At 44.6% G+C, this 23,037-nt stretch overlaps 3 protein-coding genes across 8 annotated transcripts in view; 2 read left to right on the top strand and 1 right to left on the bottom strand.

The window, feature by feature from the left end:
• LOC120895354 overlaps positions 1 to 5,186 on the bottom strand; it is a 34,762-nt gene extending 29,576 nt beyond the window's left edge. The window contains exons 1-3 of one of the 6 annotated variants that reach the window (XM_040298644.1): positions 5,079 to 5,186; positions 4,784 to 4,876; positions 4,486 to 4,692 (exon numbers count right to left, since the gene is read on the bottom strand). The gene's annotated coding sequence lies outside the window, so the exon portion shown is untranslated. Of the gene's footprint in view, positions 1 to 4,485; positions 4,877 to 4,926 lie in introns of all 6 variants that reach the window. The other 5 variants (XM_040298640.1, XM_040298643.1, XM_040298642.1 and 2 more) reach the window with 5 other exon arrangements.
• A 1,178-nt stretch (positions 5,187 to 6,364) lies between these two features.
• LOC120898439 (polycomb protein Scm) lies at positions 6,365 to 13,706 on the top strand. The gene is made up of 3 exons (XM_040304287.1): positions 6,365 to 9,521; positions 9,856 to 10,520; positions 10,613 to 13,706. Exons 1-3 carry the CDS (start codon positions 7,055 to 7,057, stop codon positions 10,745 to 10,747), a joined length of 3,267 nt encoding a protein of 1,088 aa, XP_040160221.1. The 5' UTR covers positions 6,365 to 7,054; the 3' UTR covers positions 10,748 to 13,706.
• Positions 13,707 to 14,080: 374 nt separating this feature from the next.
• LOC120898440 (SLIT and NTRK-like protein 4) overlaps positions 14,081 to 23,037 on the top strand; it is a 28,241-nt gene continuing 19,284 nt past the window's right edge. The window contains 1 exon segment of the mRNA XM_040304288.1: positions 14,081 to 15,175. Within this exon segment, the coding sequence (XP_040160222.1) occupies positions 15,173 to 15,175 (3 nt within the window). The 5' untranslated portion in view covers positions 14,081 to 15,172.

Raw genomic sequence — 23,037 nt, 5'->3', positions numbered from 1 at the left:
TTTCCCTCGCGGAATTAGTGCCAGCCAGGAAATCAATCAAAAGCGTTGATTTATGGCATGCCTCAGGGAAGTGGGGGAGGGATCTCCAAATTTAAGTCCTTCCCGCAGGGCGCCAAAGGTAGAGGATATTGAAATCGATTTTCATAATCATCTCTCCGCTCGAAACTTTCACCCCCATCGAGTCTAATCGAGCCGAACGCAGGCCGGCCAGAGCGGGCATTTGCGTCAGTCCAGCACGGAAGCTAACGGGAATGGTGGACACCAATGTGGGCTACCGGTTTGGTGCGGTGAAGTTTTATGCTTCAGTCAGGCCGCAGGCCGGCTAACGCGCAGGGGCGCCAATTTATAAATAAATCTCGAACAGACTCAATCGGGATGCAAGTTGCGTACTGAACGACACCGTGGTGGTATTAGGGTGGATACTTCCGACGGAAGATGTCACAGTTGAGAGGAGGATGGTGTTGGTGTTGTTGTTTTTGATAGCTTGATGCAAAAGTATGTATCTTTAATCGTTTAGCATTGGGGAAAAAGAAGGAGCAAGATAAACAAAGAAAAGGCTCAAAAGATTTTCTTCCTCGTAAGGTTTCCCTTTGAAAGTCAGATTTAGATGATCCAACCAAGTTGTAGAATGAACAATAAAGGAACTGATATGTGGAAAAATAAATAAAATAACATAAAACTATCTTTCGTACGTATGACATCCTTATCAATCCAGGAAATCGTTTACAAAAAAGTGATTCCTCCATGATTTGTCAACTTGTGTATTTGTGAAATAAAATATTTCAGTTTATGACAACCTTTCGTGAAATGAAACGTTTAGCTTGAGTATTTTAAATAATTATTCATTTTTTTAACCATACGCCGCAACAATTGTTATCTTATTCTCGGTCTTAACCCTAAGGCAGAAATGTCCGATAAAGCTTCACGTCAACTTGCCTTCTTAATTTGGGCTTATCTTCTCACTTTGATCCATGTGGATGGTTCAAAAGGACTTCAGAGACTGGGTCGTCTAGTTACTTGCGTAAAACATGCTACCCTACCGAAACCCAAGATTTAAGTCGCTCACGCTGTTGTGACGGCTGCTCTAAACGAGTTTCTCTCAACTTTCATAACCATTTTTATATTTCGCTTAAGAATGGCCTAGTTGGCGGCATCAATATAACATGTTATATTGTAAACATAATTGTTTGTGGGTTTTCAAAGCTTGTAAAAATTAAATAGATGATATTGAAATGATATTTTTCTATTTTTTGGCTCAATAGTACAAAGTTTCTTAGCTTCAATTTAAGAAACTATACTGAATGCTTCGACTTTAGCACTGAGATTTACGTAATATTATTTAATTTCATTTATTTACTTAATTTATTCATCAAAATATACATAATAATGGAACATATTAAAAATAAGCTTAGTTACAAGAAATTTCAGTTTGAACCACGCTCATAGTTGTTCTGATACGTATTATAGATTGCATATTATTCGTATAATATGTTAATCAGCAATCTATGATTCGAATATAAATCGTAATTAGCAAGAATTTAACTCAAATAGTCTTAAATAGATCACAACATACTTTGGATATTCGGATTGACTGCGTGACTGATAAATTAGAAGTGAATACTTCAGCTAGGAAACATAATTAATACTAATTACGATTATTAAAGACAAATTGCAAAATACGACCCAAGCCAATGAAAGTGTTCACTGTCCATAGCAAAAGTTCTCAGAGAATTTTGTCAGACGTGTTCACAACTTAACCCAAAACCCATCGATCCCGTCGTTCGTGTCTATGAGGCAAAATGGATGAAAAATTTTAAAAGCATTAAAAATACATTCTCGACATGGACAGAACTACATGAAATTAAAAAAAAATCATCACACTTTCCGCACGCGCGGGTGATAATGTTTCGCACTCGTTGTGAAGAAAAAAAACCCGACAAGGTAACACCAGTAATTGCCGGTATCGTAAATTAATTTATCGCCAAAATATTCGTTTTATATAAAAAAAAAACCCTCCCGTAGTGAAAAAAATCCATATTTTGTAGCCTGATTACCGCACGTTTGCGGTTGACAACACCGCCGGCAGCACACGGTCAACGCTCACAGGGTCAATCGGTGGACCTGCCACACGGCTCACGGCTTCATTTGGGACGCCGTTCAGCGTTTGGGGTTCGTGCACGTTCCGACCTTAACTAAACACACAGGTCGATAGAGGCTCCGAAAGGAAGCTACCGGCTTGAGCAAATCAAATTCCAACCGGGCGCACCTGCCCGACCTGCCGCAGCACCGGGAAATGCCACCGAGGGACCGGTACCGGGCAGTATGTGAGCTTTCGAAATCTGCTACCGAAGTATCTCAACGTGCCAACCACGTTACCACTGCTGGAGGGTTGCTCGGAGCTATTTCGGACACACAACCCCACCGTGTCTAAGATGCCTCACATGCCGGACGTGCCGGACGGGACGGTCTTTTCACCGAAAGTGATCTTTCACTCCGCAGCAGTGCTTTGACGTAAAACTATTCTCACGCATACTTTCCACTGCTTCCCAGTTTTGGGTGGTCAAGATTTTTAGGGGGAAACCGTTTGAACACCCAAAAAAATGTTTCCAAATTTCCCTATCGAATAAGAAAAGTCCCTTCAGGTTGTCCCCACGCTACGGGGTTTTTCGTGCAAAGGAGCTTTTTTTATTTTTTTCACCATTATTTCATGTTGAAACACGCGGGAAAAAGTTTCCCAAAATTAGCTACCCTGCACTCGCACATATACATTCCTCGGTGGTTTTACGTCACACTTTCTATCACACTTGCCTGTATCGACTTTGCCCGTGTGACTGGAGGAGAGCTCACATTTAAGTGGCATTAATTTGTGGCATACTTTGCCGTAAAATCCACCCAACCTCCGGCACGAGGCACAAGCTTTTATTGTTTTACAGGTCAAACATTCCGATGAGGCATGGCGAATAAAAAAAAAATCAGGAATCGCCACTGGCTGGATTCACGCTTCGGCCATCCAGAAAGCACCGAATTGCTGGTTACGATTGGAATGTTTTATTAGCTAAGCACCAATTTACCGAAGGGCCGAGTGAGTTTGGTTAGTGGAAAAAATATTTGCCCAAAAGAATGTAAATATGCACCCGATCAGGCTTTCCGATGGGTTTGCTTTTTGTGTTTTTTTTTCTTCTTCTCATTCTCCCTATTTAACATTGCTTTTTGGTAAAATTTCCCCAAGTATGTATGAACTAAAAGTTTTCGCTTTTACAGTACAAATTCATCCGACGGAACGAAGAAGGATGGGGAAATTTCTAACCACTTGTTCGGGTTTGGTGTGTTTGAGTGTGAAATAAAGCTTTTCAAAGTCGGTTTGAAGTTTAAACGGAGAGTTTTGACTTTTGGTACCGTTGTTTCGTAAGCTAAGAATTCTATTCAAAGGCTGCGCTCCTCACGGGCGGAAGCCAGAGATGAGAAGATTTTAAATATTTTTGAATTCAACAACATTCCAACAAAGTTAGAATGAAAATTATGAGATAAGGTTTTTGGTTGGGTTTGAATGAAGCTTCAAATTAATCTATTTTTGGGGAGGAGATTTTGGAGCTCTTTTAACAAAACGGTAAAGTAATTTCATGTAGGAAACAACATATTGATTTTTTTCTTCTGACTTTTGTTAATACTCATTGAATTTTCTATTTTAAAACATGCTCTTTAGAATAAACTTGCTTCCATATTAATACTCATTTAATATTTTAATCTAAAATACACTCTTGAAAATAATCATGTTTGCATTATATTCGAATTATAAGAAATTAATATAGATTATTAAATTTTGTCGTGGGCCTGTATGTTCTATTTTATATTAAAAGTTGTGCCTTTTGCACCATTTTCATTTTCCTTCAAAAATCGGATTTATTATTTAACTTATACGAAGATTACTGGATGGGAACTAATCTAAAGTTTAAAAATATATAAAATGTTTCAATAACTGCTTTATAATTGCTTAAATTCAAGCAACAGCCAAATGAGAACTTGCAATATTTTCAATTAATGTTAAATTAGCCACAAGTATTTTAACAATTCAAAAAGATCATTTACTTTTTTCTTTCATACAAACTCAACAAATTCGTTTGAAAAATATAATTGTTTTAAAAATTAAATATTTTTTCATGATGAAATATACATCCAATTCGAACGCTTTTGAATTAAAACATTTAGTTAAACTATACAATGTAAAGAACTGGGACAGTGTACCTAATAAAAATCACAAAACATTAAAGAAATTATTCTCAGGTTTATGTACCAAACACACGGAAGCGTTGAAATGTGAGACGATATGATTCTGAGTTTATGCGTGTCTTCCCTAGCCCATTTCATATCATTTTTCGACCATTCCATAAATAATATTTTTAAACGTTCTCTCTCTCTCTCTCTCTCTCTCTCTCTCTCTCTCTCTCTCTCTGTCTCTCTTTCTGTATATTTCCTACTTATACTTACGTTTGCAATGTCACTGAGATTCACCAAAAACGTTCGACTACGGCTGCGTTGAGACACACTGGACTTCAAACTTCCGGAATTTCACAAGTTTTCTGTTCACTTTTCAAACACCATAAGTCTTTCAAAACTGAGTTTCACACAACAGAACGTACGGAAACTGTAACTTCCTTGGTACGAAACAATGCTTCAGCAATGCACTCACGTGGTCTGCACAAAAAGAAAACCAAAGGAATGTAAGAGAGGTTTCGGATTTTACACCGTCGGAATGTGCACACGGCCAACCCGGAACGAACAGAACCGGAATGTATCTGATGCAGCAGGTTGAACAGGTATGCACTAGCAATGGAACGTTGCTCTAAATGTAAAACAAACGTTCTCGTGCCTCTAATCACTGGAAAACAAACAAACAAATTATCAAACAAAGATAGTAAATTCACACACGTTTTCGATAGTTGCTCTACTAGACCACTAACAAAGTGCACTGTATAGGGTTTGGGGTAAACTCTGTGCTCGAGTTGCTTCCGTTCACGTGGCCGTGTGGGACCGTTTTTTGAAAATCGCACCGTTAGAATGAGCCACCACCGTCAACTCACCGATACGAAACGGTCTAGCGGCGAGCCAGGAACTCCCTCCCAAGGTTCAACAAGTGTTATTTCCACGACGTCCTTCCAGCGAATCGTGGACTTCCACTTCGTGAATACCCTTTTTATAAACGTTTGGCCTCTGGCAGCGGGATCCAATCCGCGCCAGCAGACTCGACTCGGCCCGATAACGACGATGACGACAACGATGACGATGACGACGACGACGACGACGACGACGGCTCCGATGGACACGACCGGAAACGGTACCGCACATACAGTGGCAACGTGAAGCCCACACACCTACGCATTTTTCAGGCGGATTCGGGATGAAAATGGTACGGAAGCTGACAGTTTACAGTGAACCAGCCGAGAAGGCTTCATCCTGGTTGTAACCGCGGGAAGATTTGTTGTACCTTTCTTTGAAACTTGTTGGTTCTGGTGAGATTTTCGGTAAAAATAAAAGTTGAACAAATTGTGAATTTTGCTTAGTCAGATTGAAAAGTTTTTGTTTTTATGATATAAATTAAAGAGAGCGCACATATTAAAAAGTGTTATAGAAGATGCGATTCAAACTTCCAGATTTTAGAGCATTTTGTATATTGTATAAGAAGCTACGCAATAAAATTGTGAATTTGCTTCAACAACATAAAAAATGATATTTTTTATGATGCAACGCATTGAACGCCATTTTTTAGAAAGCAAAAACGTCAACGATTTTCAGCAACGTGGTTCAAATTAAAAAGTTGGCCGCTCGGCATACGGTGGTCCATTGAACCGCACTTATGAAATTATTTGCTTAAATGATTAGTAAAGCCCTGACAATATGGAGAAATATGTAATGAGGAAATTAGTAGTTTTCAATAAAAGCAACAATTATTAAAGCGAATAGCAAAACATATGAAATGAGCTAAAATAATAAAAGTACGAACAGATACGGTACAAATTGCAAATTGTTAACACCTGAACTACATAGCGTAAACATAATGTACTGCGTAGCCCTATCTCTTTTCTACCTTGGGGTGATTCTATTTCTCTTTCAGTTTTTTCGTCGAATGACAGCGTCTGTTTCATCGCTGGTTAGAAGTGGTGATGGGCAACACACTTTATCTAGGAGTGCGAAAATTTTACCCGATATTTTGATTGGTTTTGTTAAATATATTTTATCTTTAAAACAGCTCCGTAATGATAACATTTTAATCTTTTTGCATCGCTGATGGCACATGTGGATTATGAAAAACCAAGTAAATATGAAAATTACCTCAAGAATTTTGGGATTCAAAATGGCGCCCAGCTATGCCCATCACTAGGCCAACAACAATAGCAAAGAAACACAGCTTGCTTTTTCGGTCGTTCTAGATACGGGGGAAAAATAACGCTGATTTCTATATTCACCCATAGAAGAAGGCAAACATGTCGCGCTCGAAAGTGTAAGCATTTAACGTAATGCTATCGATAGTGATTATTTAACGCGATATCGTAAAGCATTTTGGCAATTTTACCGATCGGCGGGCGCGCGCGTCATCTCGCTAGTGCACACACACGCACACACACCGAAGCGTTGAAGTTGGTAGCGTGCGTGTTGGTGCAGTGAAAATAGGGTGAGCGGCCAGCGAGGTCAGTGGAGGTGCGGTAATCGCGCGGATATAATTCGCGATCGCAACCATTTTAGCGACGGTTTTCGGTTTTCAGCACAAACTAGCCCGTTTTCTAGGTCACCATTACCCCCGGGGTGCGCCGGTTGGTACGTGCTGTTGTTTGGAACGCGAATCGAAAGTCCTTGCGGATGATGACATTACTATGAGCGGGTGGTAGCGTTTGGCGAATGTCGAACCAGCAACTGTCCGCTGCGGCTGTGCCGTGGTGAAGGAGACGGCTTCTTGGATCGGCTGCCGAGGAAATTGCTTTGCTGTCTAGTCCAACCGTAAGCACAGTTGTTTATTTTTTGTTCGTTGCCGGTGTGATTCATCCGTGAGCGGGCTTCGACCATGACCGGCACTGTGGAAAAGAGTGACAAATCCTCTACGGAGAAGAAAGAATCGGACGAAACTACCGCTTCTTCAACAACAAACTCCACTACCGCTGACAAAGGCAACAGCAACAGTAACAGCAGTACCAGCAACAACAGCAGCAACAACAATAACAACAACGAGGATAGTCCGAAATCATCCAGCTTAAGCAGTTCAACCAAAACAAATGACCGGAAAAGCGTAAACAGCAGCAGCAGCAGCAGCAGCACGGAAGAAGGCACAAAGGGTGTCACGCATACAGTAGTGGCGAAATCCATCAAGCGGCTATCGGATGGTACCAGCGGCAACAATTCGTCCGTCAGCAGTAGCAGCGGCAGCATCGCCACTATCGTATGTAAAACCGAAGATCCGAACCTGCTGTCCTCCGGCAGCAAGGGTGTGCCGGGTGCCCAGACGTGCGGCTGGTGCCTGGAGGTGAAGAGTCCGCTGAACTATGTGCTGCCAATGCAGGGCATCAAGAAGGAGTTCTGTTCCGAATCGTGCATTATGGAGTATCGGAAGCTAAGCAAGCGGACGTGCATACAGTGCGGGAACGTGGTGCGGGCGAACGCCCCGAAACCCAACTTTTGCTCGACATTCTGCTTGAAGAAGTATCAGAAGAAACGGGCGGCCGGTCTGCTGCAGCCGACCGAAGACTTGGTAGCGAATGGTAGCACCAACAACAATAACAACGTTAGCAGTCATAATCACAATAATAATAACAGTAGCAACAGCAGCACCAACACCCCTAGCAACGGAAGCTCAAACGGTGGTAGTGGTCGGCGAAGTCAGGGGGGAGGCGGCAATTTGTCCCCGGGTCGGCCGGCGACCGAACGCTCAGCACAGCCCACAAGCCGGATCAGTCCGGTCACCACAACGCAAACCGGTGCGTTCCAGTACGAAAGTTTCCACGTGTTTGACTGGTCGGAGTATCTGCGGGAGTCGGGCAGCGTGCCGGCACCGGCCGAATGCTTCAAGCAGGCGCAGATACCGCCCAAGAACGAGTTCAAAATCAACATGAAGCTGGAAGCGCTGGATCCCCGCAACATCACCTCGACCTGCATCGCGACCGTGGTCGGTGTGCTGGGTTCCCGTTTGCGCCTCCGGCTCGACGGGGGCGACAACAAGAACGATTTCTGGCGACTGGTTGACTCGAACGAAATCCACCCGATAGGGCACTGCGAACGGTCGGGCGAGATGCTGAAGCCGCCGCTGGGTTTCCGGCTGAACGCCAGCAGCTGGCCGACGTTTCTGTCGAAAACGCTGAACGGTGCCGTGATGGCACCGGCCGACATCTTCGTGCCCGAGCCGCCGACCCCGAAGTGCAATCTGTTCCAGGTCGGGCAGAAGCTGGAAGCGGTCGACAAGAAGAACCCGCAGCTGATCTGTTGCGCCACCGTGAACGAGGTGAAGGACGATCAGATTCACGTGACGTTCGATGGGTGGCGCGGTGCGTTCGATTACTGGTGCCGGTACGATTCGCGCGACATCTTCCCCGTCGGGTGGTGTGCGAGCAGCTGCCATCCGATGCAACCGCCCGGGCAGAAGAATAAGCTGGACGGCAGCGGGCATCGGTCGAAGGCGGGCCGATCGTCGTTCGCGATGGTGTCCGACTCGCCGGACACGATGCAACCGGCCACGCTGGTGACGGCCCACTTCCACAGCCGGTGCAGGGGCGGTCCGCACATCAACAGCTCGAAGCTACCGTCGATGGTGACCGCGCCCAACCACCAAACGCTGGCGAAGCTGTGTCTGCAGGAGGTGCTGGCGGCATCGCACGACCATTCGCTGCTGTCGCCGCTGCTGTTCGGGCTCGAAGGGGACGTGCATATAGTGACGGCGGCCGGGAAGAACTTTACCGTGAAAATACCCGCCTACATCAAGCAGAAGGCAAACGCGGGCGTTTCGGAGTTTCTCGAAATGCTGTGCACCTCTTGCCAGGCCTGTCCGCGGCTAATTACGCTCGAGCCCGGGCCGGAGCAGTGCGAGGACTGTTCGCTACACTCGTTGCCGTTGAAACGATCGATCAAGACGGAACCGCGGGCAGCGGCTGCCGCTAGTCCACCGCCGACTGCTGCCTCCTCACCGAAAGCATCCGCAACCGGACGGTCCAGCGCTGGCGGACACGAGCTTCGACCGGGCAAAGAACCGGCCAAGGACAGGGATACGCATCTGCGCAGCCCTTCGCCGAAGCGCCGGGCCGTCGCCAGCAGCAGCAGCAGCAGCGAATCGAAGGCAGCGGGCAGAAATGCAGAGGAACGCAGCAGAAGCCCCACCAGCAGCGGTGGAGCGACGCCACAGTCCACCAAGAAGGAGCGCAATGAGCCAAGCTCGCCGGTGACCAGTACCGCTAGTAAAGAGACAGCCGCTACCACTACGGAAACGATAGTCAAGATAACAGCGAACACGAATTCCGGCAGTAGATCTGCAAAGCTAGAAATGTCTCGTAAGTGATTTCTATTTTTCCGATACAGAGTTTTCCAGGACTTCTCATAGCTGTGGGACACTTTATTGACTCTTTCTTATGCGAAATGAATTTAATGCAATGGAAATTGGACTCAATAGCACCCTTGTTTGACAAATCCAATAGGAATTTTCAAGGGGCTTGTCTAACAAGGGTAGCATAGAGTCCAAATTCCATCATATGAAGTTCACCTCCCACAAGCAAGGGTCAAGGAAATGTCCCACAACTATGAGAACTCCTGCAAAACCCTGTAAAACTATCAATTGCTTCTTGGACATGTTCGCTAACCTATGTTTTGTTTGCTTTTCTCTTTCAGAAAATCAACCACAACCTAGCACGACAACCGTTACGACAATGGCCACATCGTCTACAGTGAATCAACACAAATCTTCTACCGCGGCTACCACCCCAGTCAGTCAACCGGTCTCGTTGGCTAGCGTGTCCACGGTCGGTAGCAATAGCAAACCGCTTACGACACCAACCAGCACGACTACAATTAAGGTGGAAGTGCAGACCGGCAGTACGGTTGGCGTGGGAGCGGCACAAGCAACGGCCGCCGTTGCAGCAACCGCAACCATGCCGGTTCCGGCAGGGCCAGCCGCTGTACCGTATCATCCGGCATCGATCGTTTCACCGCTGGTGCCGGGTGCTTGCACACTGGGCCCCGCTGCCGTCGCAATGACCTCCGTTCCCGGGTCGTTGATTCCAGTGGTGGCACCGGCGTCCTCTACCCCGTACCCAACGATGGCAAATGCGGCCCCAACCGGTCCGCACGCCTGCGCCAGCACGGGTGGCGTTGGTATGGGTGCTTATTTTGCGACCGCACCGCCCACCCTGGTGTCATCAGTGCCATCCTTTGTCCCTGCGACGCCCCAGATGCCTCGCGGACCAACGACCGACTGGACGATCGAGGATGTGATACAGTTTATTGCCGTACAGGATCCATCGCTCGCGATTCATGCCGAGCTGTTCCGGAAGCATGTTAGTATCAAGCCGGGAGCGCGATCGGGATGTTTTGTTGTTGTGTCGTATTTCTAATCAATAATATGACCTCTGCGCTCTCTGTGTTTTAGGAAATCGATGGAAAGGCACTGCTGCTACTCAACAGCGATATGATGATGAAGTATATGGGCCTGAAGCTGGGACCGGCACTAAAAATATGCAATCTGGTCAGTCGCGTCAAGGGCCGAAGGCACAACCTATGTTAGCTTGTTGGAGGCGGCGGCGACGGACAGCAAGTACCTTGACCGAGCGGGAGACGCTGTAAACAGACACAAATTATCTCTTTCTCTCTTTGTCGCTCCCGTAGTCGGCCCCTACTTGTGTGAGAGACGATTTGTACCTTTTTTTCAATACCTTCTCTCAGATTAGCCTAAACACCGCTGATGCGCCGTGGTGTCATGTATAAAATTAAATGATTGTTTATTTTTCTCCCTAAGTAAGAGTACCGTTCGTTGTGGTGCTGCTAATCGATTGCTGAAATCGAGATTATCGTCATACCAATGGATCTTGTTAACGAAACATCAAACGCTACACTTTAGCATAGGTTGATACATGGCGTGTAAAGGCATGAAGTCACACGCTTAGGTGTGGTCATCAGATGATTTTTCGTTCTACTTAGTACACGCCCGTGAACCGATTTAACCGAAAATAGTAGCTGCATACAGCGTCGATGTTTCTAGGAGCAGTATAAGACCCGTCAATATGAATACGCAAAACGATGCATGTGTATATAGAACAGTTGATAGAAACTGTAACGATTTTTTAGTTTAGCTTTTTACTCTTAAATCCACTGAGAATAGATCAATGCAAACAAAACCAGAAAAAAAACCCCTGAGCGTACGTTTAATGTTCAATGCGCGATCACATTGGACATATGTCAGCTTTATGATCATATTGTTTTTGCTCATTCCGTTCAGCGTTACAGATGATGCTTATGTTGAGTTATTGGAAAGTTTCTTTTCAACTTGTTTCTCTTTCTAGAAATAGCCACTAAATGGATATCTATACCAAGTGTCATTGTAACTAATTTTCACTTTTGTCTTAGGTCGGACATTTTAAATTGCCTATGATTCAGAAAATTATGGCAAAGCCCATGTGTGTTTTTAGTTTTTCATGAACTCTACTCTAACGTATAGAGTGCAAAATCTCTTCCACACTGCAATACAGATATAAACTATACCTAAACATTAAAACATAGAACAATGAATATACAGTTTGTTCCTGAATTACGCGGTTAATGTATTGCGGAAGTGAACTATTTCATTTTACGATCTAAATACCTAAATTTGAAGGTAGGTTTATAACTACAAGAATGATTTCGTATGATTTGTTTTAGATTATTAGTTTATCATTCTTTTTTCAATTCGTTATGAAAAATTCATCTTATTTTTAATAGAAAGTGTAAAATCTGAGAAAAATTGTGCAACTACGAACTCACGTAAATCAACAACCGCGTAACTCAGGGACAGAATGTAGTACAATGATCAACTTAAATGAAACAATACATCAAGAAATAGCAAACCAAGCTGTCAAGCATGAATCAAACAATACCATCAACTAGTGTATAATGTAACCACACATATTGAAAAATAGAACGCCGCACGGTGATGATCACGAACCTAGAGATGAAGTAATAGTAACAAAACGCATAAACGCAACACCATGGATTGCAACGGTCGAAATATGTTCTTATCTTTCAGCATAGTTGCATAGCCACCGATACACAGACACCTAACACATCTTGCAGAGCGATAAGATAGGAGAAAGCTTTGATTCAATTTCCACACTAAAATTTCACATTAAGTTGTTGCTTAGCTTAGCTCGAGCTACATTTTTATCTCCTCGCGATTGGTATTGGTTAATCCAAACCCCCCTATCGTGTATGCGCTTTAAAGCGTGTTTTCAGAATTACAATTGCATCCTAACCAAAGATTCGGTAAAGCATACCCTACATGTATTAAATGATATGAGACCCCACTTGATATGAAAGACACATTTTTGTAGTGTAACAAATCGGACATACAATTAACACATAGCTCAAACATCAAAGGAGATACAAGGAATAGTGAACAAATTATTAAACTATGGACCTACTATGGACCTGCGGCATAAATAGCGGATATAGCACAGTCCACTTTAATTAATGATCATAGAAAAAAAAACAATTCAACTAAAGCGAAATTGACCGCTCCGGGCGTTGTGTTTTGAGCTTCGGCACACGATCGAATGAAACCACTGATTCAATGCAAAACAAAGCGAATAGTTTTAGCGAGCGACACCCCTCCCCCCATTCTCTTCGGTTATTGTGTGATAGCGTGTTGTGGGGCATAGTTTAAAACTCCCGGTAGAAGAGTAAACAGATAACAATATGCAGAATTTGTAAAGAGAGCGGCATTAGGTGTGCTGTTTAGCCATATTTGTATTTACTTTGGGCGCGCACGATTTTGGTTAGGATATGGGACATGTTACACCTGTGTGTGCGCGTGTTTGTGTGTTTAAGATAGGAGCAAATGAAGATGATCATCGCAAAATGGGGAAGATCATATTCAGGTGAAGAAAAAAAAAAAGGTATATTAAATGATACACCACAAACCACCACAAGCTCTTAGCACTTACGGCACACGGTTTGACACAAACGAATGTAGGAAGAAAAGACGAAGCATTATGCATTTATGTATGCACCAATCGCTATAGATAAAGAGAGCAAGGACACCTAAACGCAACGTGTAAAAACATTAGAGATGAGCAGCCTTCAACAGGTTCGAGCCATTCCCCCGTCAACACAACGCAATCGTTCGGAACGATGGAAACCGTTGTTTTTTAGACATGATTATCTTATTTTGACAGATCTCACGGCTCTGTTTCAAAAGCTAGTAGCTTGATTAAGTTGTTTTCCCATTACGCATGTTTTAGAACGCTACGACACAAAGTCAATCAAAATATTTATAATTTAAAATTTCGAGTTTCGTCATTTCGCATCGTGTGATTGTTGTAGGCCATATAAAAAAAACTGCAGGCAAAGAAAACGAACACCATAAATGCTGCTCATCCCTGCCCGGTAAACAACTTACACCTGTAAGCGAGACACACATTTGTACTTTGTGATAGCTGTTCTCACCACTTTCCCTCTGCCACAAAAATAAAGAGCAAAACGTATGAAATCAACGCATCGGATTGTGATGCTAGTGTGTGTTTCTGTTGAGAAATGTTTCCCCTTGCCCAACCGTGGTGTGCAACATAACTTTGCTCTCCCGTCACAGCATGATGTGCTGGGGAAGTAGCTAGGGTAGTCAAACACACATATGTTGGATGGAATAACCGCCTTCCCCCCCCAACGGTTCACGCGCGTGTTGTTATCTTCCCTGTTGCGACGGCACGAAGCAGAACCGGTTCTCCGAGAGCATAGTTACAGGCGTGAGAGCGTTCGAGCTCCGTCGGCAGCATAAATGTGCGCGTTTGCGTTGCATGCGAGAGCAGAATGTGGAAGCGCGCTTTGTTGCGTGTGCGCTCCGCGAGCCGCGCGAAGCAGTGCGACGGCCGTGTTATGTTGCAAGCTTGGCGGGAGGCCAACCGTATCGCCAGTTCGTGACCGCCGCTAGCCCGAACCGGAGACCACCGCACGTACGTGTACCGGCAGGTGTGGTAGTGAGCACGGCCATCATCGTCATCATCGTCATCGGCTCGAGAAACTCGACACCTACGTGCGACGACGGTGAGCATACACACCTCGGGGTGCCAGCGCGTTGATCGCAGTAGGCTTTACGCGGCAACTGGGTGCGTAAAAAGGATGGGACCTGCCTGCTCTCTGTGTGAGTGTGCTGCGGAATAGCACGTTTGGACCGTCCGTCGGTTGCTGTGCGGGGTTGCGCTCACCACACGCAAAGCCACTCTCGATCGTGCGCCAGGCCAAGAACAGTGCTCTCGCGTCCATCTATTGTGCCCCGGCAGCTTGTGTTAGCTTTAGCCTGTGCGGTACATGCGTGCGTCATACCACATCCAGTTTCCGTTCCGTGTACGCAGTTTGCTCCCGTAAGTGTTGGCGGTATTAAAAATGCATTAGAAGAAAAGAAACCCCCCCCCCCATCCGTGCTTTCCGTGTCGTGCAGTGTGTGGGCTATTAGAATCTGTGCTTTGGTGCTTTATTTGTTACATAAAGAGCAGCAAGCGTGTATGTGTGTGGGTGTGTTTTTAACATATCAAACCCAGAGCCCAGTGCACAGTGTACCGTGTTTGCGGAAGATAATTAAATTTGTCTTTGGTGGTGTGCTGCTTCTCGATGGAATGAGATGAAAGTAAGAAAGTAAACAGTGTCTGTGCAGTGGTGGATGCTTCTCGGCCCAGCATTGCCCGTGTAAAGGTGTGTAATCCGCTTCTTCTAAAACGCTCGTACGCGAACGTATCACACCATTTGAATGAACCGCACCCCGTTCCTGTCACTACTGGTGCTGCTCCGCGAGCACCGCTCGAGTTAGACGACGATCATCACTGCCGATCGGATGCAGCATAAGACGGAGCAAACGAAAGATCGCACCATTCGCTCGGCTGCATAGGAAGGAAACCCCCAGCGTTTGTGTGTGTGTGTGTGCATTGGTTTCTTTTTTTACATCTCAACCTGTACGACACATTATAAAATGGTAAGTTAAATTGCTTTAACATTAGTCCTACCATAAACAATATTTTTTCTTGTGTTTTTTTTTCTCTTTCTCTCCTTTTAATTGGTTGGATTTTTGCAAACGCGTGGCTTGTTTTTTAAAGGCAACCTCCCTCTCTCTCTCTTTTACACACACACACTCTGGAATTTCTGCATTCAAAACCCGGCTTCTCAAATTTCTGCCAACATAAAGCAAATTTTGTGCTTCTGCTCGAAAGTGCTCGCTAATGAGAAGCATGTTTTCGCACAGCCACTGCGCGAGTTTGGCTGTGTTTATTGCGGGGCCCGATCGGTCGCGGCTCTGCACAAAAACACACACACTCACGCACGGGGTGTGTGGGTACAGTTTGCTGTTTGCCTGTGCCTGTACGCCATCGTACCCAAAAAGGCCAGATACCGGGGGACGGTAACCGTGGGCGAGCCGGTTCCGTGTCGATACGCCAGAACCACTACACCAACCTGCTGCACTCGTGTCGTGTCTGAACGACGGCATTCACCGTCTGTTGGTGGGTAAAAATGCGAAAAACCCCCTCAACTGGGTGGTGTCCAGGGGGAAGGGGCGCAACTGTGTGCGGCTGAGTTTTCGGCCAAGATTTGTGATGGGCAAATTGCACTCTTCGCTGGTACACACCATCTGGTGGGCAGCTGCTGCTGCTTCTGTTGTTAGGAGGTTGAGGGCATGCTAACCTTTTGCGGCAGTTTTTCTGCTTTTACTTTGCGCCTCCAACTCGCTGCTTGGATGAAGTCAACAAACCCGGGTGATCTCATGGGTGTTGTATTCTTAATAGCATATTTATTAGCTTGTCTGTCTAAATTTACCTGCCCTGTGGCAGTGTTTGTTCGACGGATTTGCACCGAGAGTCAATAATTTTAGGGGTGTGTGTGTGTGTGTGTGTGAATTTAATGAAATACGATGCGTAAATCGTGGAAAGAGGCTAAGGCGTAGGAATTAAAAACGCTTGCACAGTCTAAAAATGTACCAAATTTGTAACCTTTTCCCTCAATTTTTTTTTGTTGGTTCAAACGTGTTAAATTCAATTGCCATTTTTTTTTAAAGAAAACCATTTCATTGCACTCGTTCAGCATGCTAATCAGCATAAATTCACTCAACTCCCTGCTGCATAATGCAGCAAAAATACAATTTTACAATTTTCCATTCCAAGCCGAAGCCGACCTGCTTATCGTTCGTGCACTATCGAGCTTGTTGGTTGCAGATTGCTTTCGTTTATTTTTTAGAAAGCCCCCATCAACACACACACACAAATGCTGATGATAGTGTGCGTGTGTGGTGTAAGTGTGTCAGCGAGCAGCGCGCGACAGCTTATGCTTAACATGAACATGATATTATGTTGTATGTTGGTCGTTCGTTGCTTGGTTCTGCCTTCCTTCTCAACCGGCCAATGTGTGTGTGTGTGTTTTTTTTTTTTAAATCCCCCCCCCCTTTCCCAAAAGCCATAGAGCAAAAGAGATGGCGGCGGCGAGGCACGAGATAAAGTGCACCTTGCTGCTCACAGCGTGGCAAGGAGCGCAAATGGGCATCAAGCTGCACATATGGCGATGCACAACGACCAAAACCCTCTGAACGATGCAAAAGCCGCGCTCGCACAGCAGCTGAAACGTGGTATGTGAACTACGAAATGGCCGTGCGAACTTTTCTGCAGCAACATGTGTGTGTATGTGTGTGTGTGCCTGTTGTGACCATACAAAGGGCGTTCTAAGCTTAGCCAAACGTGCCCCGAATGGGCTTTGTTATGGTTTCGGGAAAGGGTTGCGTGTGGAGGACGGGGGCGTACCATTTGGTCTGGTTTTTTGCTGCTACAGATGGCCATAAGTGGCTATGCTAGAATTTTTGATCGTTCAATGTAGCGGGTCAATGTAGTAGTGATGGGAAAAATGAAGATATCGTCGCAATCGAATCCGGCTAGCTCCGAAGTTTTCTGGAATCGATTCCGGATAGTAGGTCCGGAATCAGTTTCCGGAATCGGCTCCGGAATTGGTTCTGAAAATCGGCTCCGGAATTGTTTCCGGAATCAGCTTCGGAATGGGTTGCGGAATCAGCTCCGGATTTGGTTCTGGAATCGGCTCTGGAATCGGAATTGGCACCGGAATTGGTTCCAAAATTGGCTCCAGAATCGGAATCGGCTCCGGAATCGGATTTGGCTCCGGAATCAGAATTAGCTCTGGAATCGGAATCAGTTCGAGAATTGGCTCCAGAATCAAAATCGCCTCCGACATCGGAATTGACTCCGGAATCGGAATTGGCTTCGAAACGGAGTCGGTTTTGGCATCTTCTTAGGAATAGGCGTTTGGGTCCAATGATGCTATGTGTTGATAGCGGCAAAGAATCAAAATTTACTTGTAAATGATGTATTCACATGGAGATTCCCGGACTTATTTCGCTTCCCACACTTCTTAATTCAATTCAAACCATTCCATTTCTGGAGTCAAGCCTGATTCCATTTCCGGAGCAAATTGCCATTCCCAGGTCGATTCCGATTCCGGAGACGATTCTGATTCCGGAGCCGATTCCGATCCTGGAATCGATTCTGGAGTCAAATCCGGAATTGGCTCCGGAATCAACTCCGGAATCGGCTCCGGATTCAACTCCGAAATCGGCCCCCGAACCAACTCCGGAATCGGCTCCGGAATCGACTCCAAAATCGGAATCGATTCCAGCATCGGAATCGGTTCCGGAATTGATTCCGAACGCGGAATTGGAATCGGATAGGCTCGATTCCGAGCTCCCACCACTACAATGTAGAGGGTCTAATGATTTTTATGCTAAAGTGAAATTGCTCTATATTTTTTTAAATTGAGTAACAATTTAATAGTTTATGAAAAATACTGTTTTGTTGCACTGTTAATTCCTTTTTTAGAAATATTAACACATTGCTTTGAATATTGAACTTTTAGAACAATGTCACAACGGCATATGTGTTGCCAGCTAAGCTTTTCTAGCTATTTCAACATTTTTCTATTGTGAATAAAATGCATAAAACATTATGAAGAGCATATGAAAAAATATATATTTTTATGTTTTTAAAAGTTTTTTCATCCAGTTTTACTCTGCGGCTGTGATTTGAGTATGGTAATTTAAGTAAATAATAAAAAAAAGAATGAATCATTTTATTCCATTGCAATGCAAATAACGGCATCGAGCAAACATTATACCTTGCCGCTCATCGACCCCAAACACCCTCCCCCCCCCACCCCACCTCTTCACTTCCTCTCGATGCATCATCTTGCGCATTCACATCACGCTTCACATTTTTCCTATCATATTTTCCAACCCACCGAACAATCACCATTCCAGCGAGCTAAACGCCATTCCGATCCAGCCAGGCGGCCCATCGTCAAAAGTGCAATTGCGTCCTTCCATCCTGCCAAAAACAACACAAAAAAAAACCAACCCCCTCCCCATAGGCGCACCATTTGCATTGCAAAAATCATCGAGTGTGCAGTTGCTCACTCGAAACCTGTGAACCGTCGAAGGAGTGGGACAGAAGGATACGTCGGGGTAACAGTATAAGACCCCCATTGCTGACCTTTTTTTTCGTTTTTCCTCCCTCCTCCCCTCCCCGCCTCATTGTGTCACGTTAAAAATAGTTAACGTGGTTCGAACGGCGGCAATGACTCGAAATTGGACACGCAGCATAACGCCCGTTGGCCTCGGCGCATCGGTGCATCGTCTGCACTTCATTACCATTATCACCATTATTAGCTTTGCGTGCTTGGCAGTCGCGTTAGCCAAGCGGCTCCAAGGGGCTGGGAAAAACTTTGAAAATACCCCCTCCCCCTCCCCCTCCCTTCTTGCTGGCGCGGTCAACTTCAGCTCGGCTGCCATTATCGCGCTCCGTGCGCTAAAGGCGACACATCTGTCCAATTAGTGCGCGCCAGTTGGATGCTGATTCGGTTTAGCAGCACACGCGGGGTCGCCATCTCCTCCTGTTCCTGCTGTCCCTTCTGGTGTCTAGCATTAGTCTAGCGTCTGCTCATTTGCGATGCATGCTCGACTGCACAAGTGTTGTGTGCAGTGGTTCCGTGCGGCCAGTGGTTTATTGGTTTTTCGAAGTTTTTTTGGCATTCGTTGCCTATTGCTACGGACAAGCACGAAGTACTTGTTTTCTTTTTTTGTGCACGTTTGCTTTTTTGTCGTTTTGCAATGTTCTCCGCACTACAACGATTGTTCACCGATGAGAGGTTTCCCCCTCTCCCCCCATTTTGTTCCATCAACCTGTTTTGTTTATCTTCCCTATTCGGGCTGTGCTTTGGTTTTTGCTTCATTCTTCTATTGCTGCTGCTTTCGATGGTTCTATTTCGTTCGGCGCTGAACTTCCGTCCGTCACTTTGCGTCTCTTGCGGTATGATAAATGCTTCTTCTTTTTTTTTTTTGTTGCTCGATACAGCTTCATGACATTTTGTTTTGCTATGCAAAAACTCTGTGGTATGCTTTTAAGTTCATTTTCATGAATGTGGTGGTGAAACAACGTTCATTTTCATGCTCGAATTGCAAAAGTCATATCAATTATGGTTCGTTTTAAAAGTTCAATATCAATACCAGGTTTCGCTACCGGCAGATGTGCTGTTTCACGATGCTTTGGCAGTGTTTTATGTCCATTTCGGGCTGAGTAAGGGCGGGGGCAAACTTTCTGTCAGGGAAGAAATTGCAAGCTGATGCAAGATTCTTTGCAGCATTACGTCAGTAACCTTATTAGATTGACCTATATTTACGAAAATTATAGGAAGAATTGGAGGTGAGAGAAAGGCGTTTATACTATTTTACAGCTTTTTTGTTGTTGAAATATATGCTTTAATTATAAGGAAAATAGCATCACAATCAGTGTTGGGAGATTCAGGATTCGGAAGATTCGAAGATTCAATCCCTAGAAAGATTCGATCGGATCGGATCCCGTTTGTACGATTTGAATCCCTAAAAGATTCCTTTGCCATTGCGATTTGATAGGGATTGGGATTCGTTTGCGATTCGATTGAGATTCTGATTGGAATTGGGATTGCGATTCGATTGGGAATCGGATTGCGATTCCTTTGGGATTCGAAAGATTGGGATTCTGCTTGCGATTGCGATGTTATGTAGCATTTAATGAGAAGTTATAGTCACTAAATAAATTTTATTTGATATCGAATAAAGGTCCGCGTATCTCGGGAACCTGTACTAATTATGATGTAAGTACTGAAAAGTTAAATAATTTGGAGTAAAACAAAATGACCTCTTATTCCAACTTTAACATACCCCCCTACCCCCCCCCCTCGCTGCAAACTAGAATAAAACGCTATACCACATTGGGATTGGGATTGGGATTCGAAGATTCGAGTTCCTTCTGAGATTCATTTTCCCATCACTAATCACAATATCATAATAATTTAATTATCGTATATATCAGCGTTTGGTAAAGTACGGCTCGTGAGCTGAGCTTTCTAGATGACAGCTCATTTCTCTTCATAAATTTCTTAGAAACAACAATTTTCTCAATGTTCTCTAAGCCCTATTTTATCTGAAGCATTATACAGACAATGAAATACACTTTCCCCACAAATTTTCGCAGTTTCCAAAATGCCACAACCTTTACCTTCATCTCTAGAGATGAATACTAACGTTCACTGTGCCATCCATCACATTGGTTATTGTACGCTTCTTAGAAGTGTTCGATTGCTACCTCTTTCTTGATGCCACTTCACAACATGCTATCGTGTACGTGTGTAGATATCACAAACGGTTGATGAACCACAATTCCATGCTGAATATCTCTCCCAGGACATTACTTTTAACATTATAGGTCATAGCAGTAGTGTAATAAGTCTTTTCGGCAAGAGCCACATTCTTCACATTTGACATTTAACACACATTGAAAACAAATGAACCATAACATGTGTTTGGTGGACGTCAATTGTCTCTTAAAATATAAAAATAGCTTAATCGTTATGAGCGTGGGGTTTGAGTTGAATTTGGTAGCACGGAACTAACGTGGCTTTTCCCTGAGAACATACCATCGAAAGTCATCCTGTTACGCTGTTGATTTCCCATGCTCGTCACCTGTATTACAAAAAGTATCTATAAAAATATAATGTGAAACCTTCCAAGAACATTGTGAGAGTGTCGCTAGAACCACCTTTTATTATATCGGGATATATTTTCAATTCGGACAGTTTGGCATTCAACTTGATATACCTTTATCCGTAGAACATTTTTTCCCAAAAATTTTAAAACATTTTTAGAATCCTCGGCACGAAGAATCGGCACGATTTGTGGCGTCGAACGATGCCTCTCGCCCTTCAGTCGGCACAGCCACAAGCGATAGCTCTTCTAGATTGCTCGCCACTTTCAGCCGAGTACCTGGAAGGAAGCTAGGGCCATTTTCCGCCATTTCATCCGATCTACGCTTAGCTTGAAATGAAATCTTCCGTACAAATAGCCAAGCGCCATAGAAACGGTACGGCGCAAAATAGTACCACCCGGCTGGTAGTTGCTGTTGCTGCTGCTGCTGCTACTGCTGCTACTGCTGCTGCTGCTAGCAAACGATGAACACAATGAAAACATAATCTCAATGTCCGGTGAGGAATGTACAAGCGATGAATAAATCACTTAAATCGCAACATATACAAGGTCCTCGGAAGGACCATTCCCTCTGCGTCCTGTTTCTCCATCACCTTCCCTCACACACACATACACACACATAACGCTCCGGAAGCATTTGTTAATTCGTTTCCATTTTCCCACCGCAACAAACCGGCAAGCGGAAGGAGATGGTGTCGTGAACCTTTGCCGTATGACCCATACCGAGGACCACTGTGGGGGGGAACACTGTGAGTGGGGGAAACCCCACTGTTTTCCTCGGTAGCGGAAGCGTGTGTTCCGGTCTTAGAATTAATTTTCTCTACAAAATTCAATTATAATCCCATGTCCCCGGTACATTGGTCGGGCCGGGGTCAAAGGGAAAACCCGTTGCCACGTTGCTCACTCACCACACTTTTCGCACGGCGTGTGTGCTCACTACCCTCGCTTCCCAACATCGCAAGCACCTGTACCTACACGGGAAAAGGGAGAAACCGCTGCAGAGTACGTACCTTGGAGCTTGCTTCCTTGGAGAATTTGCTAGCTCATCACTGGAGGTTAGTCGGAAAATCGGTTCCTAATGCTGCTCGGTTTAGCTCCCCGTTTGCTGACCGCTGGGAGTAGCGTTTTCTCTCCCGAGGGAGACCCCGGAACGCATGGCTACGGTAAAGCGTGTTGTGTGGTACGGTGGAGAAAAATGAACTTCAATTACTTCATAACTTCACTGCGAATAATTGAACCGGGCTGAGTGTTTTATGTGGCTTTTATGGGGAACGACGTTTAAATTGAACGCAAGCGAAGGAAGGGCTGCTAAAAGAGAGACATAAAGATAAAATGGATGAGATCTAAAACATATATACCGGTCTGCAGAAAAGGTATGTTAATGTTAATGTGTTTGAAGATTAGTTTCTTTATCTTAAAAGTATTTTGTAATACAAATGTACTGTGAAGGTTTATTAAAAAAATGATCCGAATTTTAGCACAGAAAAACCTCTAAAATAAAGAAAACAAAATTTCATGTTGAGAATGGAACACAATCAAATTCCAATAGCAAAACAATCGAACCTAATTGAACTTCCATTTCCCACTCGCTGTTGCCTATCGGATTATGATCTTCAATTTGCATTACACTCACCACAGCGCTGCACAGTGTGTGACATTACAACACACCGGAAAGCACGTATGCATTGGTTGAGACACCCACACGGGCGGCACTGTACTGTACCACAAATGGCGTACTAGATTTGAGGGACCTTTTTCCCGCCCAAATGAAA

Source organism: Anopheles arabiensis, chromosome 2 (assembly GCF_016920715.1).
Source record: "Anopheles arabiensis isolate DONGOLA chromosome 2, AaraD3, whole genome shotgun sequence".
In the NCBI taxonomy this organism is placed as follows: Eukaryota; Metazoa; Arthropoda; class Insecta; order Diptera; family Culicidae; genus Anopheles; species Anopheles arabiensis.
The sequence above is the reverse complement of the archived record's forward strand: the minus strand, read 5'-3'. Positions and strand labels throughout refer to the sequence as shown.